The sequence below is a fragment of the Eremothecium cymbalariae genome, chromosome 2 (genome assembly GCF_000235365.1).
Source record: "Eremothecium cymbalariae DBVPG#7215 chromosome 2, complete sequence".
In the NCBI taxonomy this organism is placed as follows: domain Eukaryota; kingdom Fungi; phylum Ascomycota; class Saccharomycetes; order Saccharomycetales; family Saccharomycetaceae; genus Eremothecium; species Eremothecium cymbalariae.
The window spans coordinates 184,262-203,825 of NC_016450.1; the positions used below are offsets into that span (position 1 = coordinate 184,262).

At 41.7% G+C, this 19,564-nt stretch overlaps 5 protein-coding genes across 5 annotated transcripts; 3 read left to right on the forward strand and 2 right to left on the reverse strand.

Annotated features, from left to right (window-relative positions):
• Positions 1-752: 752 nt before the first annotated feature.
• RRT12 (Rrt12p) lies at positions 753-2,585 on the forward strand (the record flags this gene model as incomplete). The annotated part of the gene is made up of 1 exon (XM_003644627.1): positions 753-2,585. One exon carries the CDS (start codon positions 753-755, stop codon positions 2,583-2,585), a length of 1,833 nt encoding a protein of 610 aa, XP_003644675.1.
• A 288-nt stretch (positions 2,586-2,873) lies between these two features.
• Positions 2,874-3,509, reverse strand: TIM23 (protein transporter TIM23; the record flags this gene model as incomplete). The annotated part of the gene is made up of 1 exon (XM_003644628.1): positions 2,874-3,509. One exon carries the CDS (start codon positions 3,507-3,509, stop codon positions 2,874-2,876), a length of 636 nt encoding a protein of 211 aa, XP_003644676.1.
• A 2,037-nt stretch (positions 3,510-5,546) lies between these two features.
• ACC1 (acetyl-CoA carboxylase ACC1) lies at positions 5,547-12,242 on the forward strand (the record flags this gene model as incomplete). Its single annotated transcript, XM_003644629.1, has 1 exon — positions 5,547-12,242. One exon carries the CDS (start codon positions 5,547-5,549, stop codon positions 12,240-12,242), a length of 6,696 nt encoding a protein of 2,231 aa, XP_003644677.1.
• A 385-nt stretch (positions 12,243-12,627) lies between these two features.
• Positions 12,628-13,767, reverse strand: SMM1 (tRNA-dihydrouridine(20) synthase (NAD(+)); the record flags this gene model as incomplete). The annotated part of the gene is made up of 1 exon (XM_003644630.1): positions 12,628-13,767. The coding sequence occupies one exon, from the start codon at positions 13,765-13,767 to the stop codon at positions 12,628-12,630; it is 1,140 nt and encodes a 379-aa protein (XP_003644678.1).
• Positions 13,768-15,580: 1,813 nt separating this feature from the next.
• Positions 15,581-19,360, forward strand: Ecym_2109 (DUF1708 domain-containing protein; the record flags this gene model as incomplete). The annotated part of the gene is made up of 1 exon (XM_003644631.1): positions 15,581-19,360. The coding sequence occupies one exon, from the start codon at positions 15,581-15,583 to the stop codon at positions 19,358-19,360; it is 3,780 nt and encodes a 1,259-aa protein (XP_003644679.1).
• Between the last annotated feature and the right edge of the window lie 204 nt (positions 19,361-19,564).

A 19,564-nucleotide genomic window follows, 5' to 3' on the forward strand; every position in this document is an offset into this window, starting at 1 on the left:
GAAGATTTACAAGACAAAGTGAATTTCATTAATCAAGAATGCTACAAGAGTCGCATGAGGGATGTTTTTATATGGATGATTGAACGTAAAAAATATTTAAGCTTTTTAATCTGTTGTGTGTTGGATCAGAAGGTAAACGATCGTTTAAACGGAGGGGTTATCTGATTTACGATGTGTGAACCAATTACTGAGGGGGAAGGATATCCTTAAATCAAGGCCGCAAGTTCTACGGGAGGAAGTTTTGGATAGGGGTCAAAGAACAGGAAGGGCCGGGCGTTGTCAGTGGTATTTAAAATTAAATATATGTGTATATATTATTAGCAAACAGGCGGAGTATGTTGCTTGAAATTATGTAGCCTATAGAATGCGCCACGACTGAAAAAAGCGGTATGATGCCACAATTGTGTGAAGTATTTTTAACACATGCTGCATTCTTATTGGTCCAAAAGGGAATTTCATTTTTTTAGATGAAAATGAGTTTGGACCACTGGGAAGGTGGGTAAAAAAGTGGCGACGCTGACACTGACAGTGACACTGTAGTGACAGTAACATTGTCACCGAAAAAGGCAGTTGTCCTGACGGAAATGAAGAGCTTGTTTACGTTTTGTGGATAATTCGATCTAAGTTGAAGATGCATTCAATGGCGTCAATTATCGTCGGCCATATCTCATTAAGGAATTGGTACCAAGTTGTGATTTTGAGTCCACATATCCACTGAGTGAAAGTGGTCAACTTCCACAGCAACAAGAGCGATGATATACAAGAGGACCCTTATTTGGCTCTTAACCATTTCACTACTATCTAACTCTATTCATGCAGAGGAATATGTTATCACCTTAAAGACGCCCAAGACTTTGAATAAGTTGTTAGACGTCGGAGTTGGTAATCGTACACTAAAACAAATACTTGATTCTAGGATAAAGCAAAGGTTTTCATTTGGTAAATTTGAGGCCATCACGGTAGACATTCCACCGTTCATTGTGGAGACGTTGACGGAAAACAAGTGGATATCCCATATTTCTCTTAATGAAGAGTATAACCTATTGGACGACAGTTATAACAATCCGGACAGAGGCGATGCGGGTCATGTAAATCGTAATGGAACTGAAGCAGTGATAAAGCCTGGCACTGAAACTGAGCCTGGCAACGGAATTGAAGAAGAGGAGGATCAAGATGATGAAGGTGAGGGTGATGGCGAGGCGGAAGATGAAGCGAACGATGGTGATGAATCCAGTGATGGCGAGGGAGACGAGAGCGGTAAGCAACCGGATGCTGAAGGGGGAGATGATGGTTCAGAAGAAAAACCAGGCGATGATGGCGATGGCGACGGTGAAGACGGTTCTGAAAATGATGAGGGAAAGCCAGAAGATGATAAGCCAGAAGAAAACAACCCTGCTCCCAACGATGGCGGAGATGGCGGGGATGTCGAACCCATAGATGGAGGTGATGGCGATGGTGATGGAGGTGATGATGGCGACCGGGGAGACAGGGATGAGAACAAGCCTGATGATAATGGAGGTAATCCACCAGTGAGTGACCCGGATATTACTATTGCGATGCAATCAGGCGCTCCTAGACACTTGGCTAGGAATTGCAGGAGATCTGGTTTACCTTTTGACACGAGCGGAAGTAAAGATTACGAATTTAACTATTATTACGATGCGGAACACTTGGGAGAAACTGTGAACGTGTACATTTTAGACAGCGGTATTCATAAATCCCATCCTGAGTTTGAAGGTCGCGCTGTGTTTGGTATAGACACAACCAACGAGGGTCCTGGGGATTTGAATGGACATGGTACACATGTGGCGGGGTTGGTTGGTTCTAAAACCTATGGAGCTGCTAAGAAAGCTACTATATACGAAGTGAAGGTAATGACTGTCGATGGCAGAGGCAGCACATCGAATATTATTGCTGGTGTAGAGTTTGCTGTAAAACACTGCCAACAAAGTGGTAAGAAATGTGTTGCTAACATGAGTCTTGGAGGTTTAAGTTTTGGACACAGTGCATTGGATAGTGCGGTGGAGGCGGCCATTGAAGAGGGCCTAGTTTTTGTTGTTGCTGCAGGTAATTCCAAAGAAAGGGCTTGTTGGTACAGCCCCGCCAAAGTCAAAACGGCCATAACGGTTGGCGCGTTTGATGATCGTTCAGATATAATTGCATCTTTCTCTAACTATGGTAAGTGTGTGGATATATTTGCCCCCGGTGTTGCTGTATCATCTTTATCCAATAGTCCTTACAACACGGTACGTGTATTGAACGGGACTTCTATGTCTGCCCCAATTACTGCTGGTGTCGTCGCAGTTTTACTAGATCAAGGCGTCAAACATGAAGATGTAAAAGAACGTTTAATTGATCTTTCAACCAAAGGCGTCTTCCACAGGAGGAGATTAGTGAGTTCCAGAACTCCAGACCGCACATTATTCAACGGTGTTCCTCAGGAAGACGACGTATTCAATGCCATAGAGTATCCATTTGAAGATGAAGACACATACATCAAATTCATCGGAGACGATTTCAAGAAAGTCCAAGGGCCTTCATTGTTCAGAAAAGTATTGAAATCGTCACTAAGTAAAGTCATTTAAACTAAAGTACTACACTTACAAATAGCAGATATGTATATTTTCGAAACGATATCTATGTGAGTTTAAAAAAAGGTATGTACAAATACACTAGAGTCATCAGAAAATAATGATAGATATAATAAAGCAGGAATTCTATCAGTACAGGAACCTCCTGGTATGGCACCGCCAGAAACAGCGGCTAACACATACAGGACGACACACCGCAGTCTACTCACAACACCAATCCTCCCTATTTATTTGTGTACACTGCAGGCCCGTAGTCCCCACCCAAATCTCCCCCAATTACATCTACAGAAGAGACTTAACACTGCTCCACCCCGCAGCAGCCAACATCATCGTCCCTGACGCGTACCCCATTGGTTTCAACCCCTTAGATGACTTAAAAATGGCACCTGACAGTGCACCTGCCGTCATAGAGCCCACAGTGTCATGTTTGCCACGAAATGAAGCAATCGTAGAATTCACCAAGTTATACACCAACGCTAGCACCCCCGCGTTATTTCCTAAAAATGGCCCCCTCCTCGTGACATGATTCAACACTGTGTTCAACTGCAACTTCCCTGGTGACTTGGGAGGAATATTCTTCAGCCCCTCCAAGAACCCATACGTGCCTCCCAACCCAAGTCCCGTCAAGTACACCGCCCCGGTCCCGTAACACAAGTCATCTGTCCACCCCCTGGAAGGAATCAATCCCTGAGATCCCTCCATATTTGACAGCTTCTCATCTTCCAAATCCAGGTACTCAACCCCCCGTTCCAACCCGGCCAATGGATGCAATCTAGACACATCTAACACCCCAGGCGTCCCGATGATATTAGCAACATTTGTTACTTGATTGGGATCAAACCCTAAAGTATCTTGTAACCGACTCCCGTCCTCCTCCACCTGCACCTCGTTTTTTTTCTTACCAAATAAAAATGACATATTCCTTCCTGATCCCTTTTATTTTCTGTATTCACTTTCTTACCTGTCGATGTGTGCCTCTCTCTATCTGTTTCTACTTTCTGATTCAGATGTATGAGATGTCGCTTTTTTTTTTCGACTCAATGAATGCCTTTTTTTTCAACTTTCGATCCTCTTTCTTCCACAAGACCAAAATCTCTTATTTATTATTATGCCCTATTCCTGCTACAAGCCTTTCGAATTGACACCAACACTCCAAGATTCCTCTTTCCTCTTTACAAATTTATATGTATAATATCCTTTCCACACTATGTTGCAATTATATGCTATATAACACTTCTCGGCTTTTTTTCACAACGAAAAATTTTTTGGAATTTTCCAAATGCGAAGATCTGTCACGTGACAGGTGTCACGTGACACAAACACCCACACCCTGAGGCATGATGTTACCCGGGCCGCCGGTTCCGAAGAAGACAAACTTCCGCGGAGCTTACGTCACGGTGATGTCTGCCGATCCAACCAACCCAACAATTGTCGTCGCCGCCTTGTCCAGCCGGCCCCGTCCAACGTTATCCTCTGCCCGCCCCGGGGCCCCTCCAGCGCCTACTTCTAGAAGGCGCCCAGCCCAGAGGCCCCGGCCAGGCTCGGGCAGGAGCCGCTGAGTCTGCCTGGGTCCGTGTGCTGCCTCATCAGCACAACAAAACTAAATGTATATCCAACAATTCCCAGTTGTATTACAAAGAAACCACCATCTCTGATAGCTTTAAAGGTTAAATCAGCGCTCTGCCAACGTATATAAAACATCTTCTGTAATAGACAGCCTCTTTCGAAGGGATCTAATGTGTAGCTACCTATCCCCAAGTTTTTTTTGAACAGGCTACAATAATTATTACATACAGTTCTGTGCCGTTATTATCATAAGGATAGGCATAAATATAGATATATCCAGAATTGCGCGGCAACGTTACAAAATAAGCCAGAAGAACGATTCCTGTGCTACATCAAGATTTTAACATCACGAGTTTCGTCCGTTGCGATTGGGTTTGGTACCTAATTTTCTATATTTTGGCACTTTATATCTTTTTTTTGGTCCCTTTTACAAGTTTGTCTTTATTACGGTGCTTAGTGTACCCGTAGGGATCATCGTAACAAGAACAGTGCAAGAAGACATTGGGTTATTCAGGTATGTGTATGTTTGGCTTTTCAACTAATATATATGAGATGTTTGGATCGGTGGATGGGGAGTGTTGGTGAGGGCGATGGGGATGAGATGGTGATGTTGTTTTTATTTTGGGTCCCTCGGGAGCCGGGTGGTTTGATTTTTCCATGTGAAAGGAAAGAGGCGATTTTGATCATGTGATGGAAAATGGATGTTGGCAGTTTTCACTATTTCATAAGGAAACCAGTCTTCTGGCTCGAGACGATGAGAAGAGAAGTAGAGAGCAAACTAAGAAAGAAGTGCTTAGTAAAGGAAAAGGCGGTTAGTGGATATTACCAAGTTGAAGAATTTTCTTTTACAAGTTTTCTCTTACAAAACGGCATTGTCAAAAGGGGGTTTTGAAAGATTTCTCTTTTGTTTCCATCTTTCGTTCCTGGGTATACTATACGGCGACGTGCAGGATTCTCAGTTTTGATTTAATAGCTATTGCATCGTGACGCTATCGTTACGTCTTGTCGTTGTCTGTGTTTTTCTTTTCAGAATCTCAGTGTTGAGGGAATTATTTGGATGCCAAATAATATACGGGAAGAGAATTAGAGTAGCGGGACGCGGTAAGCAAGAGAATCTAGTAATAGTGGGAACGCCAGCCAGCCACTGAACAGGATATCATATATATAAGGGTTATTTTTGAAAGGCTATAAGCTGTTTTGACTAACAATATTTGTTCCAGACTTTTGTTCTTTTTTAGACGGAAAGCTTTTTTCAGCCTTGCTTGGCCATTATTGAAACTAGGAGATATCCTTCCGTTGAAAAGTTATCGGTTACCGTTTGTTCGAGGTAGTCATTATTATAGAGGTACAACAAGAGCAATAAGCGCAGCTAGTGGAAGTAGTACAAAGATGAGTGAGGAGGGATCGTCAGACAACTCTCTTCTGCAAAAGAAAGAGGGCGAGTTTACGGATTATTCAGCCAAACATGCGAAGTTGGCGCCTCACTTTCTTGGATTACACACTGTGGATCGGGCAGAAGACTCGCCATTGAAGGACTTTGTGGTATCCCATGGTGGGCATACTGTTATATCGAAGGTGCTGATTGCGAACAATGGTATTGCTGCTGTGAAAGAGATCCGGTCGGTGAGGAAATGGGCATATGAAACATTTGGCGATAGATCTATGATTCAATTCGTGGTGATGGCTACTCCTGAGGACTTGGAGGCCAATGCTGAGTATATCCGTATGGCTGATCAATACGTAGAGGTTCCTGGAGGCACCAACAATAACAACTATGCGAATGTCGATTTGATTGTAGACATTGCAGAGCGGGCAGATGTAGATGCTGTATGGGCCGGTTGGGGGCATGCTTCCGAAAACCCGTTACTTCCAGAAAAGTTAGCACTTTCAAAGAGAAAGGTGCTGTTCATTGGACCTCCGGGGAGTGCGATGAGGGCTCTTGGTGATAAAATATCCTCCACAATCGTTGCGCAGAACGCAAAAGTACCATGTATTCCGTGGTCCGGTACCGGTGTTGATGAAGTGTTCATTGATCCACAGAGTGGGCTGGTTTCTGTTACGGACGATGTTTACCAAAAGGGCTGTTGCTCTTCACCACAGGACGGTTTAATGAAGGCTAGAAAAATAGGTTACCCAGTCATGATAAAAGCATCGGAGGGCGGTGGTGGTAAAGGTATCCGAAAAGTAGAGCATGAAAAAGATTTTCTTTCTCTATACGATCAAGCTACTAATGAAGTTCCTGGTTCTCCAATTTTTGTGATGAAGGTTGCCGGTAGAGCTCGGCATTTGGAAGTTCAATTGTTAGCTGACCAATATGGTACAAATATTTCTTTGTTTGGCCGTGATTGTTCCGTTCAAAGGCGTCATCAGAAGATTATTGAAGAAGCACCAGTTACAGTAGCTAAACCTGAGACTTTCACTGAAATGGAGAAAGCAGCTATAAGATTAGGGAAATTAGTGGGTTATGTTTCAGCTGGTACTGTTGAATATCTTTATTCGCATGAGAATGACAAGTTTTACTTCTTGGAACTAAATCCAAGGCTACAAGTGGAGCATCCAACGACTGAGATGGTCAGCGGCGTTAACTTACCAGCAGCACAATTACAAATCGCAATGGGTATACCACTACACAGAATTAGAGACATTAGACTGCTTTATGGTCTTGATACTCATACAGCAACGGAGGTTGATTTTGAGTTTTCTTCTATCGAATCGCTGCAAACTCAAAGAAGGCCCACCCCTAAGGGCCACTGCACTGCTTGCCGTATAACTTCCGAAGATCCCAATGAAGGCTTCAGACCTTCTGGTGGTTCATTACATGAGTTAAATTTCCGTTCTTCTTCCAATGTTTGGGGTTACTTTTCCGTTGGTAGCAATGGTGGTATTCACTCTTTCTCAGACTCTCAATTTGGACATATATTTGCTTTTGGTGAAAACAGACAATCTTCGAGAAAACATATGGTTGTCGCTTTAAAGGAGTTATCTATTAGAGGTGACTTTAGGACTACTGTCGAATACTTGATTAAGCTTTTGGAAACTGAAGATTTTGAGGATAACGCTATCACTACTGGTTGGCTGGATGATTTGATATCTCAAAAGATATCAGCCGAAAAGCCAGATCCAACATTAGCGGTAATTTGTGGTGCAGCAACTAAAGCTCACCTCGTTTCAGAAAATGCACTACAAGAGTACTCCTCCTATTTGAAGAGAGGACAGGTTCCAAACAAGAGTATGCTACATACTATGTTTCCTGTCGAATTCATTCACGAAGGTAAAAGATACAAATTTAGTGTCGCCAAATCGGCGGATGATCGATATACACTATTTATAAATGGTTCTAAGTGTGAAGTGGGTCTTCGCAAGCTATCCGATGGAGGGCTATTAATTGCAATTGGCGGTAAGTCGCATACTGTTTACTGGAAAGAGGAGGTTGAAGCCACAAGATTATCTATTGATCAACAGACTACATTGTTAGAGGCCGAAAATGACCCAACACAACTACGTACCCATTCTCCGGGAAAATTGATAAAGTTCCTTGTGGAGAGTGGCGACCATCTTGATTTGGGTCAGCCATATGCTGAAGTTGAGGTTATGAAGATGCAAATGCCGTTACTTGCCCAAGAAAGCGGTATTGTTCAACTCTTAAAGCAACCTGGTTCTACCATTTCTGCCGGGGACATCCTAGCAATATTGACTTTGGATGATCCATCCAAAGTTAAACATGCCCTTCCATTCGAAGGTATGCTACCTTCATTGGGTGCTCCAAAAATCGAAGGTACAAAGCCTGCGTATAAATTCAGATCATTAGTCTCTACATTGGAAAATGTCTTGAAGGGTTATGATAATCAAGTGGTTATGAATGCTTCATTACAAAAATTAATAGAAGTGTTGAGAGATCCTGAGTTGCCATATTCTGAATGGAACATGCAGGTATCTGCGTTGCATTCGAGATTACCTGCAACTTTGTATCATCAGGTGGATCAACTAGTTGAACGGTACCACAAACGTTCTGCTGCTTTCCCCGCCAAACAGTTGGATAAAATTTTGTCAAATTCTCTAAATGAATATAATTCAGATCCTCTCTTTGAAAAGGTTATAGAGCCATTAATGGACATTACTAGGCGTTATAGAGATGGATCACAGTCCCATGAACATTCAGTGTTGGCAAGCTTCTTAGAAAAGTATTATTCTGTTGAAAAATTATTTTCAGGTTCCAACATGCGTGAAGAGGATGTTATACTCAAATTACGTGATGAGCATATTAATGACTTGGATAAAGTTGTAATGACAGTTTTATCTCATTCTCGTGTTTCTGCAAAAAACAATTTGATTTTAGCAATTTTAAAACACTACCAACCGCTATGCAAACTGTCTTCTGAGGTAGCTGCAGCTCTCTCAGGACCATTGAAGCACATAATTTCTTTGGAATCGAAGTCCACTGCCAAGGTTGCACTACAAGCCAGGGAAATTTTAATACAAGGTTCCTTGCCCTCTGTTAAAGAGAGAACTGAACAATTGGAGCATATTTTGAAGACTTCGGTGGTAAAACCCACATATGGTTCTTCGGAGCCCACCCGTGCAGAACCAGACCTTGACGTTTTGAAGGATTTAATAGATTCCAACTATGTTGTATTTGATGTGTTGCCGCAATTCTTAAACCATAAAGATAAGTCTTTAGCCGCTGCGGCTGCGGAGGTCTACATTCGCCGTGCTTATAGAGTTTATACGATTGGCGATATCAAAAAGCACAACAGTTTTGATAGTCCCATAGTGGAATGGAAATTCCAGTTACCGTCTGCAGCTTTTACCTCAAAACCACAACTAACTTCCAAATTGGGTATTCAAAGAGCAGTTTCTATCTCTGACCTATCCTATATTTCTGAAAATGAAAATCAACCCTTGAGAACTGGTCTTTTAATCCCTGCAGCTCACTTGGACGATGTTGACGCTAGTTTAGCAAGTGCATTGTGTGTTATACCTGCCCAAAACAACTTATCGGGCCCTGCTCGAGATAGGTCTGGTCCTAACCCAACATTGTCAAATGTGATTAACGTTATTATTTCATCCACACAAGGTTATTCCTCAGATGATGAGATTTTAAAGCGGTTGGTAGAGATATTGGAAGTGAATAAAAAGGATTTAATTGCGTCATCCATTCGCCGCATCACTTATATATTCGGATACAAGGATGGTTCTTACCCAAAGTACTACACCTTTAGAGGTTCTGATTATGCTGAAGATAAAAAAATTCGTCACATCGAACCCGCTTTAGCGTTCCAATTAGAATTGGGTAGAATGTCGAATTTCAATATAAAACCAATTTTTACTGAAAATAGGAATATACATGTTTATGAGGCCATTGGAAAAAACTCCCCAGTTGATAAACGGTTCTTTACTAGGGGTATTATCAGAACGGGTCGTATTCGTGATAACGTCACTATTCAGGAATATTTAACTTCAGAAGCAAACCGGTTGATGAGTGATATTCTGGATAATCTAGAGGTAATCGATACTTCAAATTCAGACTTAAACCATATCTTCATTAACTTTTCTGCGGTTTTCGATGTTTCTCCTGATGATGTCGAGGCTGCCTTTGGTGGTTTCTTGGAGCGGTTCGGTAAGAGGTTATTGCGTTTACGTGTCGCAGCAGCAGAAATTCGTATTATGATTAAGGATCCGCAGACGGGTACACCAGTTCCATTAAGAGCTTTGATAAACAATGTATCAGGTTATGTGGTTAAGACTGAATTATATACTGAGGTGAAGAACGCTCATGGAGAGCAGATTTTCAAGTCCCTTGATAAACCAGGGTCGATGCACTTGAGACCAATAGCTACCCCATATCCAGCTAAAGAATGGTTACAACCGAAACGATACAAGGCCCATTTAATGGGGACCACTTACGTTTATGATTTCCCAGAGTTATTCCGCCAGGTTACTGTTAGTCAATGGAAACAACATTCCCCCCAAACTACATTAAGTGATGACTTCTTCATTTCCAACGAGTTAATATTCGATGAAAATGGCGAACTAACAGAGGTGGATAGGGAGCCTGGTGCAAATAATATTGGAATGGTTGCCTTTAAAGTCACTGTAAAAACGCCTGAATATCCACATGGGCGTCAATTTGTCATAATTGCCAATGATATCACCCATATGATTGGTTCTTTCGGTCCGCAAGAGGACGAATTTTTTTACAAGGTGACAGCGTATGCTAGGAAACGTGGTATTCCAAGAATTTATTTATCTGCCAATTCCGGTGCCAGAATTGGTATTGCTGAAGAAATAATCCCATTATTTCAAGTTTCGTGGGTGGAACCTGGCAATCCGGCTAAAGGTTTTGATTACTTATATTTAACTTCAAAGACTATGGAGGAGCTAAAGAGACAGGGCAAGGAAAACATTGTAATTACTGAACGTGTTGTTGAACATGGTGAACCAAGATTTGTAATTAAGGCTATCATTGGATCGGAAGATGGATTAGGTGTCGAATGTTTGCGAGGCTCAGGTTTGATCGCAGGTGCCACTTCCAAGGCATATAAGGATATTTTTACCCTAACTCTAGTAACCTGTAGATCTGTTGGTATTGGTGCTTACTTGGTTAGATTGGGCCAAAGGGCAATTCAAGTTGAAGGCCAGCCGATTATTTTAACTGGTGCCCCTGCCATCAATAAAGTTTTGGGTAAGGAAGTTTATTCGTCTAATTTACAGTTGGGTGGTACTCAAATCATGTATAACAACGGTGTCTCGCATTTAACAGCTCAGGACGACTTGGCTGGTGTTAGGAAGATCATGGAATGGCTATCCTACGTACCAGCAAAGCGTAATATGCCCGTTCCAATCCTAGAATCCGATGATAAATGGGACAGAGATGTTGAATATAGTCCAACGTTGCAGCAGCCTTATGATGTCAGGTGGATGATCGAGGGTCGCAATTCTGACAACGGCTATGAATATGGTTTGTTTGATAAGGGATCATTCCAAGAAACCCTTTCAGGTTGGGCTAAAGGGGTTGTAGTGGGTAGGGCTCGACTAGGTGGCATTCCGCTAGGTGTCATATCTGTTGACACAAGAACTTTTGAAACTTTAGTTCCTGCAGATCCTGCTAATCCTGACTCTATTGAAATGTTAGTGCAGGAGGCTGGCTCTGTTTGGTATCCGAACTCTGCATTTAAAACTGCACAAGCCATTAATGATTTTAATCACGGTGAACAGCTACCTTTAATGATTCTAGCGAACTGGAGGGGGTTTTCAGGTGGACAAAGAGATATGTACAATGAAGTTTTGAAATATGGCGCATTCATAGTGGATGCCCTTGTTGATTATAAACAACCAATATTTGTTTACATCCCTCCAACTGGAGAATTGAGAGGTGGTTCTTGGGTGGTTGTTGATCCTACTATAAACAGTGACCAAATGGAAATGTATGCTGATGTAGAGTCCAGGGCTGGTGTTTTAGAACCTGAAGGAATGGTTGGGATTAAATATCGTAGAGAGAAATTGTTAAACACAATGTCCAGGTTGGATAAACAATATAGGTCCCTCAAGGATCAGCTTGCTGATTCTTCATTGAGCTCAGAGCAACATCAGGAATTGGCAAAGCAATTGGCAGCCCGTGAAAAGCACTTATTACCTATTTATCAACAGATAACTGTTCAGTTTGCTGGATTACATGATAAATCTGGTCGTATGATGGCCAAGGGTGTCATTAGAAAGGAGTTGGAATGGTCTAATTCTCGTCGTTTCTTCTTCTGGAGATTAAGAAGACGACTAAACGAAGAGTATTTACTCAGAAAACTAGATTCTTCACTACCGCATGCAGCCAGGTTGGAAAAAATTGCGAGGTTGAGATCCTGGTATCCAACGTCTTTGGACCAAGAAGATGATCAGAATGTCGCCATTTGGATCGAGAACAACTACCAAGTTTTAGAAAAACAACTGCAGTCTTTGAAGTCAGAATCATTTGCCCAAAATCTTGCGAAGTCCATTAGAAGTGATCATAGTAATGCAATCGCAGGCTTGGCTGAGGTATTGAAGCTATTGTCCTCCAAAGACAAGGAAGTTTTATTGGAAAGTCTAAAATAGTGTAGCCAATCGGCCTATCGAAGATTGATTGATATTTTCCACCATCTTGGATAGAGTACAACAATTTTTTAAATTTAACTAATATACTTTCAATTAGTACCTAAAAAAATGATCCTTTTTAGTTGGTGGAGCTGCTTGGTAGGTAGCTGCAAATGAGCTTTGCGATTTCTTTGTAAATTAAGCTGATTTTTTTAATCCACTTTTGTTTCACATTCCAATTTAAATTTGTTTCTAGCCAAGCATCTTACGATTTAACCTTTAACAATTCGATTAAATCCAGGAATTCAATTGGCAATTTTCCATATTTGGGTATTTAGATATTGGTTTATATCTCTTGATATTTACTAGATATATATATATGCAAGTTATTCAAGTTCACCCGAATTTATTCCGTCTTTATCTTTTTGGATTCTTGTGGAAGTTGACCCTCCGATGATCTTTTAGTATTCACTGAAACAACTTGAGCCTTAGGGTATTTAGATCCTTGTTTAACCTTTTTATCTTCTGCTCTACAGCGTTCTAAATAATCCGAAGGATCGGTAATGCATTTTCCGTCTGCTCCAAGTTGTTGCGCAACATAATTAAAGTCTGAATGACCCCTGCAGCGTACAAAATATTGATAAAAAGGAGACTTACCAGGAACCATCCGATTTAACATATATTTGGTGTTGCTGGGGTGATTTTGGAACTGCTGAGCTAACTGAAGATATTCAGGGATAACCTTGTACCAAGGAAGAGGAACTTCGGAAAAAACAGTAGCATTCTCCTCCGCAGCCTCCGCTATCATTCCACCAACATTTTCTGGGAGCTCCATTTGGCTCCTTAGGTCAAGGAAATGCAATTTGTTTTTGATTGAGCCGTTCATAATAAATGAAACACCACTGGATTGACATATCTTGTAAATCCCTGGCACGTAATTTCTAATAGGATGTTCTCTGTTTCTCATCGGCGTAGTCCTGCAATGAACAGTCAAATTAGATACACCAGTAGCGCACAGCTTTGTAACTAGACTCAAGGTCGACTCTTCGTCATCTAGAATTCTAATTTTCACACTAATAGGCTTCTGATTGGGCTTCCCAACCTTTTCCACCAGCTCTTTCAAAATATTACATAACTTGTCTGGGGTCTTTAACAAAGCAGCACCCATTCCTGCATGTATAGAAAAGTGTTTTGGACACCCCGCATTAACGTCAATACCGTCTACATCCTGAATCACCTTATTAGCTGCTTCTACTGCCAGTGAAGGCGCGGCTGTACCCAGCTGAAAGATCAACTTTCCCTGTTCCTGCTCTGGGGCCGTTCTAAACACAATAGTTGGCGGTCTGCCAGTACCCCTAGAAGGGACCACAAAATCAACCGTATTGAGATCCTTATTGACCTCACGTTCACACTGAATAACCTTCTTATCGATGATCTCTGGACCCCAGACCAAATCCGCTCCATATTTCAGCGCAAGCAGTCTGGTAGGAAGCTCGCCTGCCCGCACCATGGGAGCCAACACTACCTTGCCTGCGTAGCTCACCATTGCTATTAATATCCAAACACCTGCTCTTTCGTATATAGATGTCCTTCTAACCACCACCAAGTCACCGCTTTTGAACTAGTATAACTATCTCATTGCATCCCAAATTCTCGAGAAAATTTCCGTTTCTTTTTTCATTTCTCATTTCTCATTTCTCGAGGAACCCTTGCACTCTGCAACGGCTACATCATCACCATAATAATTTTAACAAACAGAAATTGACATAACCTCTTCCCCTGTAAATCGACTCGTATTTCCCTTCAAGCCTTGTAAGCCGCCGTAGCCCCATTCTGAACTGTCGTTTTTCTCTTATTTTACGATTCAGATTATATGCTATTATTACACACATACATAATCAACTTTTCCTGCTTATACAAGAATACATCATTTCCTTTTCACTTGTATCGGGTATATGTGTAATCAAAGGACAATTAATTAGATAATATTCTTCCTACATATTCTCTATCAGCACGCATTTGTCGCAGGAGATGTAGCCTCAGAATAGAATGCATTTGTTCTGCGTTTCACCCACCCATTCAGCTAAAAGCAATACACCTGTACCATGTTTCACATTACCTTTTGTACGGACACGGCACATACTTCTTCCTGCCACCGTTCGCTACCGGTGTCGTTCTATCAGGACCCCATTCTTTCGCTAAAAAGTGAAGAACGTTTCAAGAACATAGGACAGCAGCACGGCAATAGTTCCATCGGCTGGCGCTGACAACTGAATAAGGGCCATACAAAGCTGAAGTTTCATTCACTCTTTCTCTCTGACTAAGTATCATCCATTTGGGACTAGCTGCTGGATGGCATAACCTCAATTCGTGTTCTTTCTCCCGCACGACCCTTTATATATATAAAGACACCTACGTACTCTCCGGTAATCTCGATCGACCGATGAGATGGAAGCAAGCAGGGACTTGCAAAACTATGGATCTAAGATACGATCAGAATCTTGCAAGAACATCGAAACGGTTTATTCCCCGTACTCGTTTTACCGCCTCTGTTGCCTTATTTAGAGAGGGGAAAATATACAACCAAGAATAAAACCGGGAGTGCTATTGACGTTGTACACAGCACGCAGCATGCAACACGCACACGCACATATATATATATATCTATCTATCTATCTATTTATGCTGTGTAGTTTCTGGGCAAAATGTTGAAATATGGACACATCACTATTGGCATATTATTGCGGGGGACACGCACAGACAACTCACTTGGGAATTCCCTACTGGTTAGTTTATTCTAGGAGTAAGTTTCAATTGAAATTCTTGGAAAACATCATTTGCATACGCAGAGTAAAAATATCAACGACTCGAGGTATTTGGGCTTTGAAGAACGATTCAATGGCGATGTGATGTATAATATGTATGATTTAGATTGTTAGATAGAAGATTGGTCTGAATTATATAAAGTATTTCAGAGCAGCAAAACGCTGTGAGGGTTTTAGGTGGTAATATATATAGAGAGTTGCGGTTTTCACTCAAAGCCCACACGAATACGAGAGTCATACTAGAGCACCAAATCATCTGTTACATCGAAAGAAGGATATACAGGATTGGTATAAGGAGGCAGTGATATATAGTAGAGAGAAAATCGGTCAATTTTAGATTTCTTTAGACTGTTACAAGGATTATTGTTAGCGGGAAAGCAGTACAGTGGAGAGATAGCAGGGTCAGTTTAAACGAGAACACGTATATCTAGTTTTGGGACGAGAGATATTGGATTGTTCAGTCGACGTAGCTGGTTGCGAGGGCCTAGAGGGTAATTTTTGATTTGAGTTTCAAGAGGTTAGGTGGTGCTGAGAATGTTCAGGGCCCTTAGACGGAAGATTAACCATGGGAAGCATTCCTCGAAGAACGGTGATGGAAAGGGCAATGACGACGAGAAGAGGTATCAGTTCAGTAGTAACGGTGGGAATTATAGCGGTGGGAATTATAACAGTGGGAATTATAACAGTGGAACGGAGGGGCCGCAGACCAATATTCCAGTTGTGGTGAAGCAGCCCAAGCAAAAGAGGGTTGTACGGAATGGTGCGTCGGGCAAGCCGCAGGAGAAGCCGAGTTGGGAGCCTGGAGCAGTGCCTCTTCCGCAGCGGATAGCTCAAAAGGAGCTGTACACAGCTGCAGATATCCATTCAGAGCTTATCAAGATGGATGTTACTCAAAGACTAGTGGGCCGGTACTACGTTTACAATGTGAGCGTTTTCCGTGGCCCTGGGGATTGCCGTGATTTGCGGGATCCCAATTTCAATATCTTTCAGCGTAAGGGTGCTATTAATCCCATTTCGTCCAGGTATGTTATATACCACTTGGCTACATATTTCAAGGAGAGGTTGAACAGTCAATTGGCCAAAAACAACTGCAACAATACAGATTTGATACGTTCAGCTATGGAGATATTTAAACCTAATCTATCACATTATTCTCATTCAGAAACTAAAGAAACCAAAAGGATATTGGCCTCCTTTTTCCCGTGGGATGGATGCTCGTTGGCTGGAAAATGGCTGCAACTTGAAATCGAGAAACATTTTGGCAGCAGTTGGAATAAACTAATTCTGGCTCTAAGAATTATGTGGTCTGAGTTGCCCCAGGGCATTGTTCCTTGGGAATCCTTTTCTTCTTTCAAGAGGCTGGAACAGAAGTATTATTTTCCAGTTACTGCTTTCTACAATTTCATACCACAGGTGTTACCTAGCCGCGATTTCACCTGCATTGCTTATTCGTTTTTGGAAATCCTTGTGACTATAATCGGTAAAACCGACCTTGTGGTAGAAAAGACAACACAGATGGATTTGGTTTTTACGGCTGGCCAGGTTTGTTTCACAAAGAGTAATGCTATAGATGAATATATGGATAGTGATTCAGGCGAAAGTTTCGATGTCTTAACGCTCAACAAAATTTACTACGCGAGAGGTTCTGCATTGTACCATCTTTTTGTTTCATATTTGAGATCATTGGTTGACAAAGGCAAGATCAAGGACTTTTACTTAATTGATAATTTCAATGTGGAACAATACCCCCCTGCTCCATACACTCCAATGACACAGCGTGCACTAACTTTAACCGTACCCAAGTTTCTTGTTGATGATGAAATGCGCAATGATTTTAATCACTTGATCAAGTTGGTCTCCAAGGCAAGCTCAAGGATTTATTCTTCACATCATGCGTTTTCCAAACTAGAAAATTCTTTCTTGGACAAATTTGAGGAGAACCCACTTAAAGTTATTGAATCTCTATTTTCCAAATCTTCAAAACGGTACCTATACAAACTTGACAAGCAATTCAGCACGAACTACTTTAAAACGTTGAACGAAAAACAGCATTTGAATAGAGCACTCCAGGAATTAGATCCAAATAATCAGTATGCGGTTGCTACTTGGATTGAATCATGTAAGCAGCATGGCTTTAGTGAATTCTTGTCCATGTTAGAAGATAATATGGGAGGTGACGGAACGTTGGTTCTAGGACATCCATTCTTGAATTCGTTGACCGAAGGTCTACAGAAAGAAGAGGAAGAAGAGGTCTACCCGGTCAAATTATCTAAAATGGGTGTTTCAGAGTGGTTTATTTCATCTTGGAAATACGAGATGTTTTTAGGAAAAATTCATAATACTTTGGTAATAAAGTTGACAAAGAGAGTCGGGGATTGCGATTGGATCGTGATTAGTACTGACGAGAGGATGGCCAGTAGTGGACCTTCACCTCCGTTATCGCAATCAGATTCTAGGAGGAGTGAACTTAGGGAATTGAGCCACGTAAAGCCCAACAAACAACAGCTACTAAAACAATGTAACAATATGCGTCATTCTATAAGTGAAATATCGTTATCAAGGGTAAGGCCGCCACCACTAAATTTGTTGGGCGAACATTCAAGTTCACCACTAATGGAAGATGATGCCCCTACACCTGCACAAAAACGGTTGTCGTGTGGATCTTCAGCCGTTAACACGATTAAAGCAATAAGTCGAAGGTCGACTGCCTCAACAACGGACGCCACAAACCATGAAGATACCCAATCAGTTGAACATGCTCAAAAATCCAATGGTACCACTGGTACTTCGGATGCTATGGATTCTACAACAATTGGAAACTCATCAAATATCAGTCACGAAAGGGCTCGACCACCTCAAGTAGACTCGATTATGCTAGCAACTCAGCCCATGCAAATTGGTCAAAATTATGATGAGCTATATACTCCTACTGGTGGTGCGTATGTGGTACCAAGGCCTTCTATTCCGATGAAGACACAGAATCCATCAATTAATTCCTTATCTAGGTCGGTTGGCGATCATGAAATATCAATAATAACAGAAGAATCTGAAACAGATGCAGAGGAGAGTGCTCCAAATGATACTACATTAGGTCTTTCGTATGCGGAAAGATCCCATGCCTTTAGTTCTACTACCAACACCAGTTCATCGTCTGGGGAGTTGGTTCCTAATGAAGATAGTGTTGAGGTATCGAAAAAAAATATCGCTAAACCAATTGACTTTACGGCTAGAGAATTGTATGGCCAAGTGAAACTGGTGTCGGATATGGATAAACAATTTTCTCAAGAATCAAATGGTTTGAAGTCGCCTGTAAACGACATTAAATTCAGTCAAGACAAGAACGCCCATAGCATTTACAAGAACAACAACAACCACGAGAACAATGAAAGTAAAACACCTGATAATATTGTAAAAGAATCTGCTACTAAGACTGATTCAGTGAACAGGAATACCATCATTGTATATCCACAACACGGCAACCAGACGGAAAATGCAAGCGGCAACACGAATGAAATGGTATCACTCGATAAAACCATTCCAATTCATAAGAATGGGAACGAGAGCAGACCGGTTACAATACAAGATAAAGGTGGAGATATTCCTACCAATCTATCCAGTAGCCCCACGGGTTCAAGAACATCATCAAAAGACAGTATAGTAACGGAAGAATTTGAGTTTATCAACAATAGTGAATCGAAGAGTAGAAGCCATTCGAGGCTTTTAGACAAAAAACTTCCCGATACACCAACGAGCCCTTCGATATCACGTTCGGGCTACACAAATGACTTTTTAGATGATTTTATTGACGGTTACGATGAACGTTCAAACCCCGATCGGATTACAACCCAAGAAATCACCGTCAAAAATACCGCGGAGGACACTTTATTCGAGAAAGTCAAGAACTATTATGAGCAAGCAGCCATAGATAAAGCCAATAAGGTCTATGCTAGCGCCATCTCTAATACCCGAAGGGGGACTTCTTCCACGAGGTATGGTGTGATGCCTGCTGGTGCTACTGCCGCTTCCGATAGTCCTCGTCACACGGCTGAAGGGTTAGATTTCGGAAAGACACCATGCAGCTATACGCCCTCAGTGAAGAGTTTTGACCAAGCGTTCAACGCACGTGAGACTAGCGCAACGAACAGTTTTAATTCTTCGATCGTGCTCAAAGATGATACTGGCATCTTCAACTCGGACGAAGAAGACGATTTCCACAAGAACAGCGACTACGACGTGAATCGTGTATCGAAGTTCAAAAGCGCTTTACTAAAAACCAAACGAAGCATCCGTGGTTTGAATGGCTACAAAGCTTGACCAACCTAGACAATGCAAACGGAACCAGGGAGGACAGGACAGTCAACGAGGACAGATCCAAACGATAAGCTACATGGTATTCAGACTCGCGCTTATACAAATGTATCTGTATCTACCATATATATATATATATATATATATAGATACGAGTAATCGATGCAACGCACACACCAAATTAACAAATGGTGGGCACGGAAGTCCTGT